At 39.5% G+C, this 13,168-nt stretch overlaps 1 protein-coding gene across 1 annotated transcript in view; it reads right to left on the bottom strand.

Annotated features, from left to right (window-relative positions):
- Smp_091730 (putative sorting nexin) overlaps positions 1–10,117 on the bottom strand; it is an 11,744-nt gene extending 1,627 nt beyond the window's left edge. Inside the window, exons 1-3 of the mRNA XM_018797996.1 lie at positions 9,936–10,117; positions 9,803–9,898; positions 6,841–6,965 (exon numbers count right to left, since the gene is read on the bottom strand). Of these exons, the coding sequence (XP_018652982.1) occupies positions 6,841–6,965; positions 9,803–9,898; positions 9,936–10,109 (395 nt within the window). The 5' untranslated portion in view covers positions 10,110–10,117. The remainder of the gene's footprint in view (positions 1–6,840; positions 6,966–9,802; positions 9,899–9,935) is intronic.
- Positions 10,118–13,168: the final 3,051 nt, after the last annotated feature.

Below are 13,168 nucleotides of genomic sequence, written 5' to 3'. Positions count from 1 at the left end.
ATAGGACGAAACGCGCGCCCTGGATTCACTGCTAGCCACTATCCATCTTTGCTTATCATGCTTGTGAATTAAGGCTATATTGAGGCAATACGCACAGTATGCACATATGCCAATTAGAGACTGACCAGTTGCAGTCCTAACAAATCGATGGGAAGATTCAAACAAACAATACTGGATGAATTTATTCATATTCATGTTCCCCTTATTATAACCTTTATTTTGACCTATAGACTATTATTATACGATTAACCATTCTTGAGTTATCCCTAGTTTATTTATTACTTCCCATATTCACAGCCACATTTGGCTAACTCTTGTACAAATGTTATTTTCTATTTTATTGGTACGATGTGGTCAGTCTGTTTGGTATATAAACTCAGTATGTTTGAAATATAAGGAATTATACCACAGAGGCTGTCAAATAAACCAATATAAAAAGTTTCAGTGTAATTAGAAGGATCGAAAACATTGAGACTCGGTTAGCTACCTCAAAAGAAGTATAAGAAACTATTCGTTTACTGAATGGAACTTTCAGTCTATCAAGAAGTTATTAGGTGGTATAATATGAAGAGCAGTAACATAGATACACTATTATAAATATATTTTAAATATTCGTTTATATTATTGAGGTCACGAACCGATATTATTCGGACAACTATTGAAAACCTAGAGGCATTGAATAGCCGTTTCGTCCTAGTATGTGACTATGCAACAGTAAGCATCCACGACCCCACAGCCAGGAGTTGAGTCCAGGACACTCGGTCTTGCACACGAACGCCTTACTTCAATCAATCCATGAGATTGAGTGACCCTCTTCTAATCTCTCTGGTAGGTAACTAACTTGCTCACACCCCACACGGTTAAAATACACTAGTTACTGCTACACACTGGAACTCCGGGAATTTCCTTTTGAAGTTAGTCACTGGTGAGCACATGATAATTACCAGTATCGGGTTGTGGAGACTGTTTGATTTTATTGAAATCACAAACAGACGTAGGTTAGAAAACCATTGGAAATCTGAAAGCAACAAATGACTGTTTCACCTAACTATGGGACTTCGTTTATTGTAATGTGTTTCTACAGGTTACCGAAATAAAATCTTTTACGTTATCTTTCTCCTAGGCTCAAATAGGTGAATCAATAAAACCTTTGATGTAAACGCTTTTCAATTCCTTATAAGGTAACAAGCACCGGATTAGATTAAGATAAACAGTTAGGAACGTTAAATTAGATTCCCTATTAAGAAATTAATTCTTGACACACACACACACAACTCATTTGTCAAGTCAAAGCCTAATCTGCATATATTCTCCAATATTACTAGTTCCTGAGTACTAAACGTATATACACAAGGTATACAACATCTAACATTTGGTTCTAAAACAATTCGGATTTCATTTAACATGCATTAAATAATCTTTTCTATAATTAGCTTAATCAATGTCATGAATAAATCATCAAAGTAATCCGATGATCATTTGTCTACCTCGTGACAACCATCATTTCGCAGTATGGGTTTTAATAATTACTAATTAAAATTGTTATTAAAGAGTTAATGACCCAGCTAATCAATATATACAGATATATAGCTAACACCAGTTCAATGGAATTCCATTTGTAAGAAACACTACTGAAACATATATTTTGGGGAAAAAAATAATCGGTCGAAAATAAGTGGGCATCGTATTTTTTTGTCTGTTTAAACACACAAACATTGGTGCAAAAGGTCACCAAAATATATATGCGCCACAGAAAGTAGTTATCATTCTATTTGTGCGTGGGCTGGGATACAGCCTAGGTGCCTAAACAGGACCAGGTAACTATTTTAGGGGCTGACACCCGGAGGTCAAATCCAAAGGGAGATGGAGCAACTTTAGGAGGTGCTGTCCCATGGTAGCCAGTGACCAACAATAGGTTCATACGCCATTCGTTACCTCAGGATCTTGGAGTCCATGTACACCATTGGTTTGGAGCCAGGTTTTTCCAACTTCCCTAGAAGGACCTATCCGATTTAAGGGGCGGATATTCACTTTTTATTCTCTCAATTTCATAAACAACACACCTGTCATGAGAAGACATTAAGCAGGACATCCCTGGGAGTGGCTACATACGCATGAGTATATGAGAGGATTTCGCGAGAGAGAGAGAGAGAGAGAGAGAGAGAGAGAGAGAGAGAGAGAGAGAGAGAGAGAGAGAGAGAGAGAGAGAGAGAGGAACCTCTCCACCCTCAGCCGTACTAAGGCACCTGGGAAAAAGGAAACAATGGTTATAAAATGAACTAGAGACACAAACTTTAGCTATTAAGTTGTAGAATTAAAATTCAATTAATTTCCACATTTATCAAAGCTTTGACGCGTAGCCTAATGACCAAGCCACATTCACTTGTTCTTCTATGATGTGTACATCGTTCAAATGATAAATATTAATCAGATAACAGGATGTAAACACATTGAGTTGAAATAATAATAAATATATCCAAGAATTACTTCTTTCCTTGTATATACAAGTTAAAACAGGAAAAAGAAATACTTGTCAGTGTCAAAATAGCGCAGCACAACTAAATTTAATTATCACTTGGCAACTATTATAAGTTTATACACCATAGAAATAAGTTGAAAAGAAAATCGATAGTTTGAAAATCAATTATTTACACTTTAATTAAAAAGCAGTAGTATCAAACATATGAAATCCGAGTGCACAAAAGACATTAACCTGATATCAGTCACAAACCGATTTTTGGAAGAATTTTGTTGTGTAGGACTTAAACAAATTTCCAATCTTATAATATGCAATGAATCTTTGTGAATCAAAGGTGTGTTTTACCTTGACACTGAACATATGAATATTCTATTAGTGCAATACTGATTAACATTACAGGTGCATCCATCCGTACTCATATACTACGGGAGTGTAGTTTACGAAATTGAGAGAATGAAAAGCAAATGTCCGGTACTTTAACTGAGGTTGTGGATAAGGAGGATACATCTAGGGAGGTTAGAAAATCCTGATTCCGAACCAATGGTGCATATGGACTCCAGGATTCCGAGGAAACCAATGGCGTATAAACCTATTGTTAGTAACTGGCTACCATGGGACAGCATCTCTTAACGTTGCTCCACTGACTTGTGGATTAGATCTCTAGGTAAAAGGCCAAGGGAGTTGCCTCCTAAGAAAACAACCGACTTCTTTTTGGGCGTCCGGGCAGTATTCCAGCCATCACATAAACCGAATGATGATTACAACTGGGAGAAATTACCCTCGCTCCAATTCGCGTTCAGACAAATCACATTCACAATCATTTGGTAACATTCGTTTATATTATTTTACACTACATCACTTTTATAGCCCCTTTCATCCTCCTTTTATGTATTCTTTTATTTTTTTTAACTTATACAGCAGTTCACCTATGGTGGAAACCCTGTCCTATCTAAACAATTCCCTGTCACTGATTGATAGGAAGTTGAATGCTACCATTGAATACGAAAAGCGAACTAGCCTTTCCGAAACCACATATACCATTCAAACTGGCTCACTAATGGAGATCGGCCAACCTATAGGGTTGGTTGTCTTTAGAAATTCTCAACAACGATGTCTTTTGTCCATGTGAGACCTGTATTCAAGACTCTAGCGAAGTACTACAAATTCGCTTTCCATCTGTCGCTTCAAAAGGCTTATTTCGCCTGCATTTATCCGGGGACCCTGTGGCATCGTCTGATATTGCTAGCGTTAGTATTGCACTAAGCGCTAAAGTTAAGACAGCACTAGTCGAATGGATCCCCATTACCAGTCAGTTATTTGTTAGATTAGAAAACTGAATTAGTGAGAAGAAACCATTGTGATAGACGATCTCTATACGTCATCGCCTACGTTCCGACCGATTTCAGACCGGGTACGATCAAGGATGATTCTTGTCATCAGTTAAATTTGCTTTTACAGATGGTGTTTGACAGGAGTCTAGGAAAAAGGATCCGTTTCGGTGGCCGATGAAGACCTGTTGGTTGCAGGTCAGATAACGGTAACTGTCTACTGCAACTTTGTGCAGACTGAAGCCTGTTTCTGGCTAGCCCTGACTTTTGGCACAGTCATCACTGATGTGCTACCTGGAGTCCTCTCTCTGCATTTAGAATCTGGACTCAAAGTGATCACATCGCATTCGTCTACTACTGGCGTGGCTGTGTACAAGATTGCTGCTCCTTCTGGAGTACTTATCTGGACTCTGACCATGCCCTTGTTTGCGCTAATCTCACCTTACGTTTCAATGCCCAACAACCTCATCGCCCTAAACGGACCAATGTTAACAAACTGGTTGCAGCTTCTTTTGCAACTAAATATCAAACCAAGCTAGGTTCAAGGTTATCAACCTACCGAAAAATAAACATGTGCATGGACTGCAATTGTACGACGTCGTGAAAATGGCGAGTATAGTCGCTTGTGGCTTAGCAAAACTTCCTGCTTATAAGCACTGGGTTTCTACAGGTTTCTTACAACTCATTGAAGCACGTCGGTCTACTCCGGGTGACTATGAGTTTGACGACAAACGGAGATTGTTACGTAGTGAAATTGTGTAAAGTTTGAATAAGGGCTGAGAAGCCTGGTGGTCAGAGCGTGCTAATGAGTTGGAAACAGTAACTGCATTTGGTAACTACCGGAACCTCTTCCAACTCATCCGAGTCACTGGCACCAAGAAGTCTGATGTGAGTGAAACAATCTGTGAAGGTGACGAAATGTCAACCAATAGAATCTACCAACATTTTGGACGATGAGTAGTTTGATTGGTCCGTTGCTTCGGCAACATCGATCAGACTGTCCTACTCTTCATAGCCTATGACAACTGACCCACCTAACGAGGCGGAGGTCCACAAGGAATTCCAACTCTTGAAGCGCCACAAATCACCAGGCCCAGATGACCTCCGGTCCTTTTTAAAGATGGCAGCGACTTTCTGGTTGACGAACTGACTGAGTTGTTAACAAATGTCTGGTAATTAAAGTGTCCCAGCATCGTAGAATGAGTCGATAGCTGTCCCTTACTCCAAAAAGGGTTCACGTCGCCCATGCAACAGTTATCGACGATTAAAACTACTTCTGATTGCTTCTATATTATTGGCTTCCGTAATACTTCGTAGATTGTTCAAAACTCAAGAAAGATAGACTCGTGGAATAGCAGGTTGGTTTTCGTTCTAGTCGAGGATGTACTGATCACATCTTCATATTACATGCCAACAATCGTAATGTTTCTTGACATTAGGGCCCCCCTTGATGTGTTGGACAGGACAGTTTTCTGAGATTTTCTATTCAAGAAGTATGTTGTTGAGGTGTTTATTAACATCTTATAGGCCCTATAAACAAGCACCTCAGACCGAGCGAGGACATACGAACATCTATCTTTATTGTTTCACCACTCCCCTTCAATTTAGCCATTGATGACGTTTTGGAAACAGCTCTTATGGATGTAAGTAATGGTGGTATAGATCTATTGCCTGGAGAAAGAATTTTCGATCCTGAGTATGCGGATGATATTGTCTTACTGTGCGATGATACCCAATACAAGGCAATCAGTGTCCGTAGGTATTGGCATGTACTGTGCACCTTATAAGTGCAAAGTACTTTTACAAGGCCGGCACGACCCTGAACATGCACTCACTCCTGGTAGTGAGCAGATAGAAGTAGTCGAGTTCGTGTATCTGATTAGCTGCATAAGTGCTAGTGGTGGCATGAGTGATGAGATCAATTCACGTATAGTGAAAGCCGGAGCATCTTATGTCAATGCGGACCATCTTTGGCACCTTAGTGATATTGGTCTGGCTGTAAAAGGAGGATCTACAGTGCGTCGGTGAAAGCAATTTTACCCCATGTATGTGAAGCCTGCCCTCTCCAAGTTGAGGATGTTAGATGACTCTCTGTGTATGATCATCGTTGTCTCCGAAGGACTGCTAACATCCAGTAGAAACAGCATGTCAGTAATGCAGAGGTTCAGCATCGTGTGTTCAGGCACAGTGACGATAATTCAATTGTTGTCAGTATCTTGAAACATCTTATTCGATGGCTTGGATATGTCTTAAGCATTTCATCCTAGAGAATTCCACATCGTGCATTATTTGTTGACGCTGGGACCGGTTCGAAAAAGCGGAGCGGTGGTCAGTGTATGACATGGTGCCGTGGTATGAAAGAAAGCTGTACAGGACTAGCTTCTGTCGGACCTTCACGACTCCCTGGATGAGGTCCTAGAGATGGTACAATATGGAGGCTTAAGACATCATCAGATATGGCTGAGAATAGAAGCCAGTGATGATCCTGCTGTAACTGCTTTTACTTTATTCATAAAAGTGAAAGTAACTTCTTTTACTGAAAAAATCCTTTCTGGTTGTATTTTCCCCAACTGAACTGTTTCTCCCATTATTATTATTTCACTCTCGTACATTAATTTCTGTCCATTGTTGCTCGTCTTTTTATTATACTCAACCCCAATTGTCTCCTCACAACCTCCCTGTTATTTTGTGGCATAAATGTATTTGGTGCCTCTTGTACCAATATTTGAGTTCAAACAGATGACTGTAAAAGAGTAAACATAAACAGCGTGGTTTGGAAATAAGAAATGAAGTAAAAGGCTTAAAAGTATGGAGTACCACTGAAGTTCTATGAAGATAGGAGAAAACTACATCCGCCTCACTCCTAATAATTTTGAGTTAAATCACTTATCTTCGACCACGAATTTTGATTATCGAACAGACCAAACCTAATTCGCCAAGTAATCCTATTGATAAATTATTTAAATTTTGTAAAAAATGGCTTTTTAAGAAAAATAAAGATATTTTAAAAGGCGAATGTGGTGAAAAACATACTTGTTAATGAAATTTTCTAGTCCTTTTCGTCGCTCCTCGATGAAATCCTCATCAAATATACCTTTATCTGCCCGAAAAGGTAATTGGCGTTTCCATGCTTTGCTTGGTAATCGAGGAACAACAATCTGTTGAAATGTAAAATGAGAATAAAATTAATTTGTTATATTCCCATTTCAAAACTTGCATACTTTTAAACCATAAATCTAACCATAAACAAGTAGGGAGAACGAGGCTGGCAAACGAAAAAAAACGCAGATCCCTATATTTTCTATGTTGTACACCTGTTAGGATATAAGCGAAAGATGGCGGGTTAGCCTACTATGCAGCAATTGGTTATGAATCATGACGCCTAAAGGTAGAAAACAGGCCGATGGTATCTGATCATAAACGTTAATGGATTATCCCTCGTCAATGGTAGCAACTACTTATTTACTTACACCTTTTACCTCTCATGCAGGAGCATAGGCCCCTCACCAGCACTCTACATTCAGCTCTGTCCTGGGCAATCTTTTCCAGTTGCTGTTCATCCGTTTCATGTTTGCATTTAACTCTCGACGCAATGTGTTTTTTGGCCTTCCTCTTTTCATGTTTCCCTTCAGGATTCAAAGTTAGCACTTGCCTCGCGATGTAGTTTGATAATTTCCCCAATGTGTGTCCTATTCACTTCCAAAGTCTTTTCCTAATTTTCTCCTTTGCTGGAAGCTGGTTTATTCTTTCTTATAGTACACTGTTCCTGATGGTATCCGGTCAGCGGACATTCAGTATCTTACGTACACAACTGTTTATAAATACTTGTACATTTTTGATGGTTCTGGTAGTCCTCCAACTGTCTTGACATTCGTATTCAAGATTCTGACTTTGATATTCAGTCAGTCAGCTAAAACGTAAGACCAGGTACATATATGCATCGGTCAAAGTTGCCACACCTTATTAGCACAAGATGAACACCAAATTCATAGTAGTTACTTCAATTGTAGTAATATATAAAAGAAGGATTGCATATAAGGATATAGTACAGGAAGAAAGAATTAGTTCGTAGAAAGAAAGGTATGAAATAATTTTAATCTCACGGTTTAAGATAAGACGGAAAGTATATACACCCATGCCATTGTGATCGATTCTGAGCCATGTCACTCAGAGTCTCCAACCATTAGTTACGATAGTCGCGCGGGCCCCAACCACGTAATCTGCATCTACTAACATGGTTAAGACCAGAAGTTAGTGATTTTGTGGACTGATGCCATGCTTTGGTTTGGCCGCCACTCTCTTCCATCGGTTTTCAACACTATTAAGTATCGTGTGCCGTGGAAGTAGGTGATTGGGCATGAGTAGTACGTGGACCGACCATCTCAGTCGGTGAAGATTCACAACCTCATCAACTGATTTAATATCATCCCCTGATACTCTGAACCTGATCTCACTATTACTTACCCGGTAATCCCGGCAGATGCGAGCAATATTTCTAAGGCATTTGTAACCTAAGAGTATCCCCTGTACCTAATGGCCACGTTTCATAGCCGCAGAGTAGAACAGAATGAACTGTTGCGCAGTATATTCGTCCTTTTATTGATAGACGGTTATATCGACTTCACCATGGGTGACGTAAGCTGTCAAAGGTCAAACGAGCCTTCTCAATATGTGCCGAGATTTCGTAAGACACCAAACCAAGATGGCTGATCAGACTTCCAGGATAAGTGAAGTTGTCGACGTGCTCGACTATTTGACTCCCTAACCTTAGTTCCCAAACGTTGCTCCTCCCTCGACGTGGTGGTCGGGATTGTCTATCGTGAGGAACCAATGGAGCTATACTGGTTGAAACAATTGTTCCTCAAGGTTTTACCATGTCAGACACATCAGTTGAAGAGCGGTAAGACTAAAAGCAGCAAACCCAAGGTCCGAAGTCGTACTGCTGACTGTACAGAGGTGTGACAGCAGTAAGGTGTTTCCTTCAGACAACCAGCATGACACCGGTGCTGTTTCCCCACAAGGAGGGGTGGGGTTAGAAAAGGTCGACCCTAAAAATACACACCTCGCCTTATGCCACGGATTTCCGTCTCCAACGATAAAGCCCCAACAAGTACGGAGCTCAAACGAAAACTACTCACAAAAAGGTTGTGTGTGATCAGTCTTAAGCAGTTGTCCCTTGGGTACTGCGATCACGCTCTCAGGTCACTAAGACCACCTCTAATCCGATTTCCTTTTCAGGTACCTCTAGAAGAACTCTTCCACAGTGTGTGCGACCGGGAAGTGATAACCACCCTCATATCTCCAACAGCACTCAAGATCACTGTATTCATAATCAATCTCCCTCTTCAATTCCTATTATTCCTCCTACATCAGCTTTCAACCCTAAACTTCGGCTTTTGATTGCTTCTTTAAGTGTCACCATTGCCAACGATTCCAGTGCGCGAAATACTGTCCCAAGTCTACTGAAACCTTTCTCCAGACAACACATTGGAGTCTTCAGCGTACGCACACTGTGTCAAATCGGACAGCACAGAAAACGCGGCGAAACTACACTATACAGCCGACCCTTGAACGAATCTTAAATAACCTTGAGAAAGATTAGCCAATCAGAAGACAGTTGGTATACAGTGAAATACATAATACGAATCTCAAACATTAAAGGGGATACTGTTCTTTTACATGGCTCAAAAACTTCTCAAGATCAGATATAGGTTCAGAAGTTCTAAAATCATAATGCGTACGGTACAGGAACACATCCATAGTTTAGTCTCGCCGTCTACATGCCTCACCAAAAATATTGAGAACAATTCGATGTTTTATCAAGGAACTTAAATAGATTTCTCCGGAGTGATTAGTAATCCTGGAGAAAATCCCCAAGCCAGGTGAAATTTCCAGGCTTTTGGCTAAACTACCCTAAGAGTTTCTATAAGAGTTCCCTCAAAAATTGATATTCTCCCAAAAATCGGCAGACAAAGTAACTAAATAAGTTACATACCTTGCTTTCACGGTCCAGTTCGTCACGAAGCCATTTGAAATCGCTGTACCTACGACGAACCGATGACTCTTTGTGTGCAAATATGGGTAAATTTGTCTACAGGAAAGTAAGCTAACTACAGAAATTTACGTACCCTGAGACTAACTTCGTAGTCTGTGAAGCGGTCTTTACCATCCTCGTGAGTGAGAGGGTTGCACACGTCAATCTCTAAGAAATTCGCTGGTGGTGAATAAGCATCTTCTATTGTTTGCCTTCTGGGGACCAACCTTTGGGTTGCAGAAGCTACGGTTGCGGGCGACTCAAGCATACCGCGACTTTGTAAAACTGTCTGTAGAGATCGGAAAAAGTAAATCAAGTGTTTCAAAATCCTATATTTCGTTTCCTGTCTAACCTAATAAAATTTCTTCACGTCTCAGAATTTCTTATTTACTAGTTATCAACTTTTAGTTCTTAAACTGTTCAGATTATACTTAACCTTCAAATCCCACCTATCGGTCAGCTGCCCTATTATTAAAGAAAACAGTGATAGTTTACTTATATTCGGCTCTTCCTCTTTCCCTCATCCTCCACAGTTCAATTTTCCTACTTTTAAGAAGCATATTTTTTCCGTTATCTAGCTTTACCAGTATTTACGCGAACTGAACAAACCTATAGTAAACCTTCATATATACCACTCTTCCTAGACGTCATCTTCTTCCCCCTTCGTCTATACAGTACCAAAAGTGTCTTTACAGTGAAAAAAGCTGTATTCAATATAAACAATATGTTTTGTGGCCCAAAATGGGGATCACTGCATGGAAGAACACAACCGACTGTCTATACTAGAATAAATGAACAATTACAAACGTAATGATAACTACCAGAAGGTTCATTTGCTTGTAAGTGATAAAAGTTGTTCAGAGGTTAATGTTTAGCGACGATGTCTGAAAATTAATAGCAACAGTGAGTACCTATGGTATATTTGCTTGGTATTATTTTATAACAGTCACAATATTCGTGAACACCGTGAAGGACCCTTCACACGAACAGACCTAACTTACATAGACACATGAGCAACATGAAGCCAAAGATATGCGTAAACAAACAGAACTAATGATTCCAAAACTGTGACTCGTTTAATAGAGTGAGAGAGCAACCCTCAAGTTTAGAACTAATGGATTGTTTAGGGTTATAAAACTTTTCAATATCAGATTCCTTAGAACATACTACGGAGATCCAAACTATTATCTTCTCCCTGCCTTTGGTGTATGTGCTTCGGCAGGTACGTCAAAAATGATGAGTGAAATTCAAATTATTAAGAAATGATGGCTTGCTGATTTTTCCTTGTTTTCAAAGGACATGAGACTAAAGCCCCTCTAACCCTTGCTAATACAGTGGCTGCAGAGACTCTCTAGTTCAACAGCTATGTAAACAATGTCAAGTAAATTTGATAACGTAGCTGGATACATTATGACTGAAAGTCAGTAAGGCTGTCAGAGTAGCAGGCGTCCCCAATATGGCTACAAGACGGAGCCTGACGGAAATCCCAAATGTTCTAACCTCACTTTTGGTATGTAGCAGCTAAATATAAACAGAAGGACCAACTTATAACCTGATGTAAAAATCGAAAAATCGTAGCTAGAAGTTAAAACAACTTACTTTCTCACTTTTATGTTCGTCATATCTCCTAGTTTACCCCCTATTTAATGGGGAGATGTCCTCATATTTAAGCAATATAGACCTGCTCCCCACCTACATCTAATGACGTGTAACAAGCGATAAGATCTAAATCTTGGAGTCATCTGATTTTATAACCTAACGAGGAAGTAAATGATAGTTCAGTAATTCCGCTTTACTAAATTGCAGAAGAGTAGCGTCTGAGAAATAGAATCGAGGAGTGAAGCAGTGCAGAACTTTAATTTAGCAAAGTGGCGACTAGACGTTTATTAGGTCACCAACATTCTCCAGCGTTAGCAACAACTAACGTGAACATATTGATCAAGGACATATCCCCGAACATGTAGCATTGGATCACACTTTACCATTCGATCTTTTTCAAATATATGTGGAGACAGGACTATAAAGCATATTTTGTAAACAATCTTTCATAGTTTTTGCATGTATTTTGTGTATTTTCATATTCTGTACATTTAGCATTAAACAATTTTACTTGTCGTTTAAGTGTATTACTTTGAACTCTTGTAATTTGACTTCCTTCCGTTTTTGAGTACAACATATCGCGACATTGTTACTGCTCCCTAATAAATACACTCTAACTCACATCTGCATCGTTCTGCCGTGTTTGCTAATATGTTAAATGAAATATTAATTGCATACCATCTCCGTTTATAGACTATTGTGACGTTCTTATTGAATTCTACGCTTGGTAAATCTACTGGATCCATATCGTCCATATTGGAATTACTAATCTTTTATAATTGTGGACTATCTGGACCAAAGTCAACAGAACGCGCAATAGCCTGAAGAATTAAGTAACGCCCCTTATTTTTATCTGTGTGTAATTAACTTATTAACTGTTAAGCGTAACATAAACCTTAGACGTAATATCTTTGTTGCTATTTTTGTTTGCTACTTTTTGGTCTACCACACATATTTTTGGTACAGTTTTGTTTTTTAAAAGAAAATAAACCCCAAAATAATTTTGCAAGTCTTGGACGTTAATTCTGACCTCGTTGGTTTTACTGGACGCACCCTAGCTGGAGGCTCTCAGCTGAGCATCTTTACTGGATCACCATTGAGTACGTCATGCTACCCGTCCCTAGCAATAAATTAACTCCGTGAACGAACTAGTTACATTTGTTGATTGGTTTCTACAGAACACAGGAACCACCAGCACCAGTGTTCGTTCAATTGAGGAAAAAGCCTCAAACGATGCAAAATAAAGTCTGAGATGCTTATAATGTATCACTAGTTTTCTCAGTGTTCATGATGATACCAAATGATCCAAAACTTCCTGAAGAACTTCACCACAAACTAAGTCTGTTTCCGGACCACGTAAAACGGATAACCTCATAAATACCAACACTACTACACCTAAGATAAATCTACCAGAAATTGCGGGAAGCCCTGTAGTTTCTCTGAGCTCACACCCTTCCCCACAATACACATTTCTTCTCGTGTTAACGACATCTATAGTCAGTGTATTTCGCCTTTTTCATACAGCCCTGATGCGATGACGAAAGTTTGCCTTCTCGTCGACACTGGTGGATTAAGTGTCCTCACTGAGAATACTAACGGTCTTCAACAAGGTTCAATCTTCAATTTACAGATGACGAACGGAAAACCGACCTTTAATTACGGTAAAATGTACGTTTACCTTGACGTCAGTTTGCGCAAACCTGCCCAGTGGATTTTCGTTTTTGCAGA

Source organism: Schistosoma mansoni, chromosome 6, assembly GCF_000237925.1.
Source record: "Schistosoma mansoni strain Puerto Rico chromosome 6, complete genome".
Lineage (NCBI taxonomy): Eukaryota > Metazoa > Platyhelminthes > Trematoda > Strigeidida > Schistosomatidae > Schistosoma > Schistosoma mansoni.
Note: the sequence above shows the minus strand (reverse complement) of the source record. Positions and strands in the feature narration are given on the sequence as shown.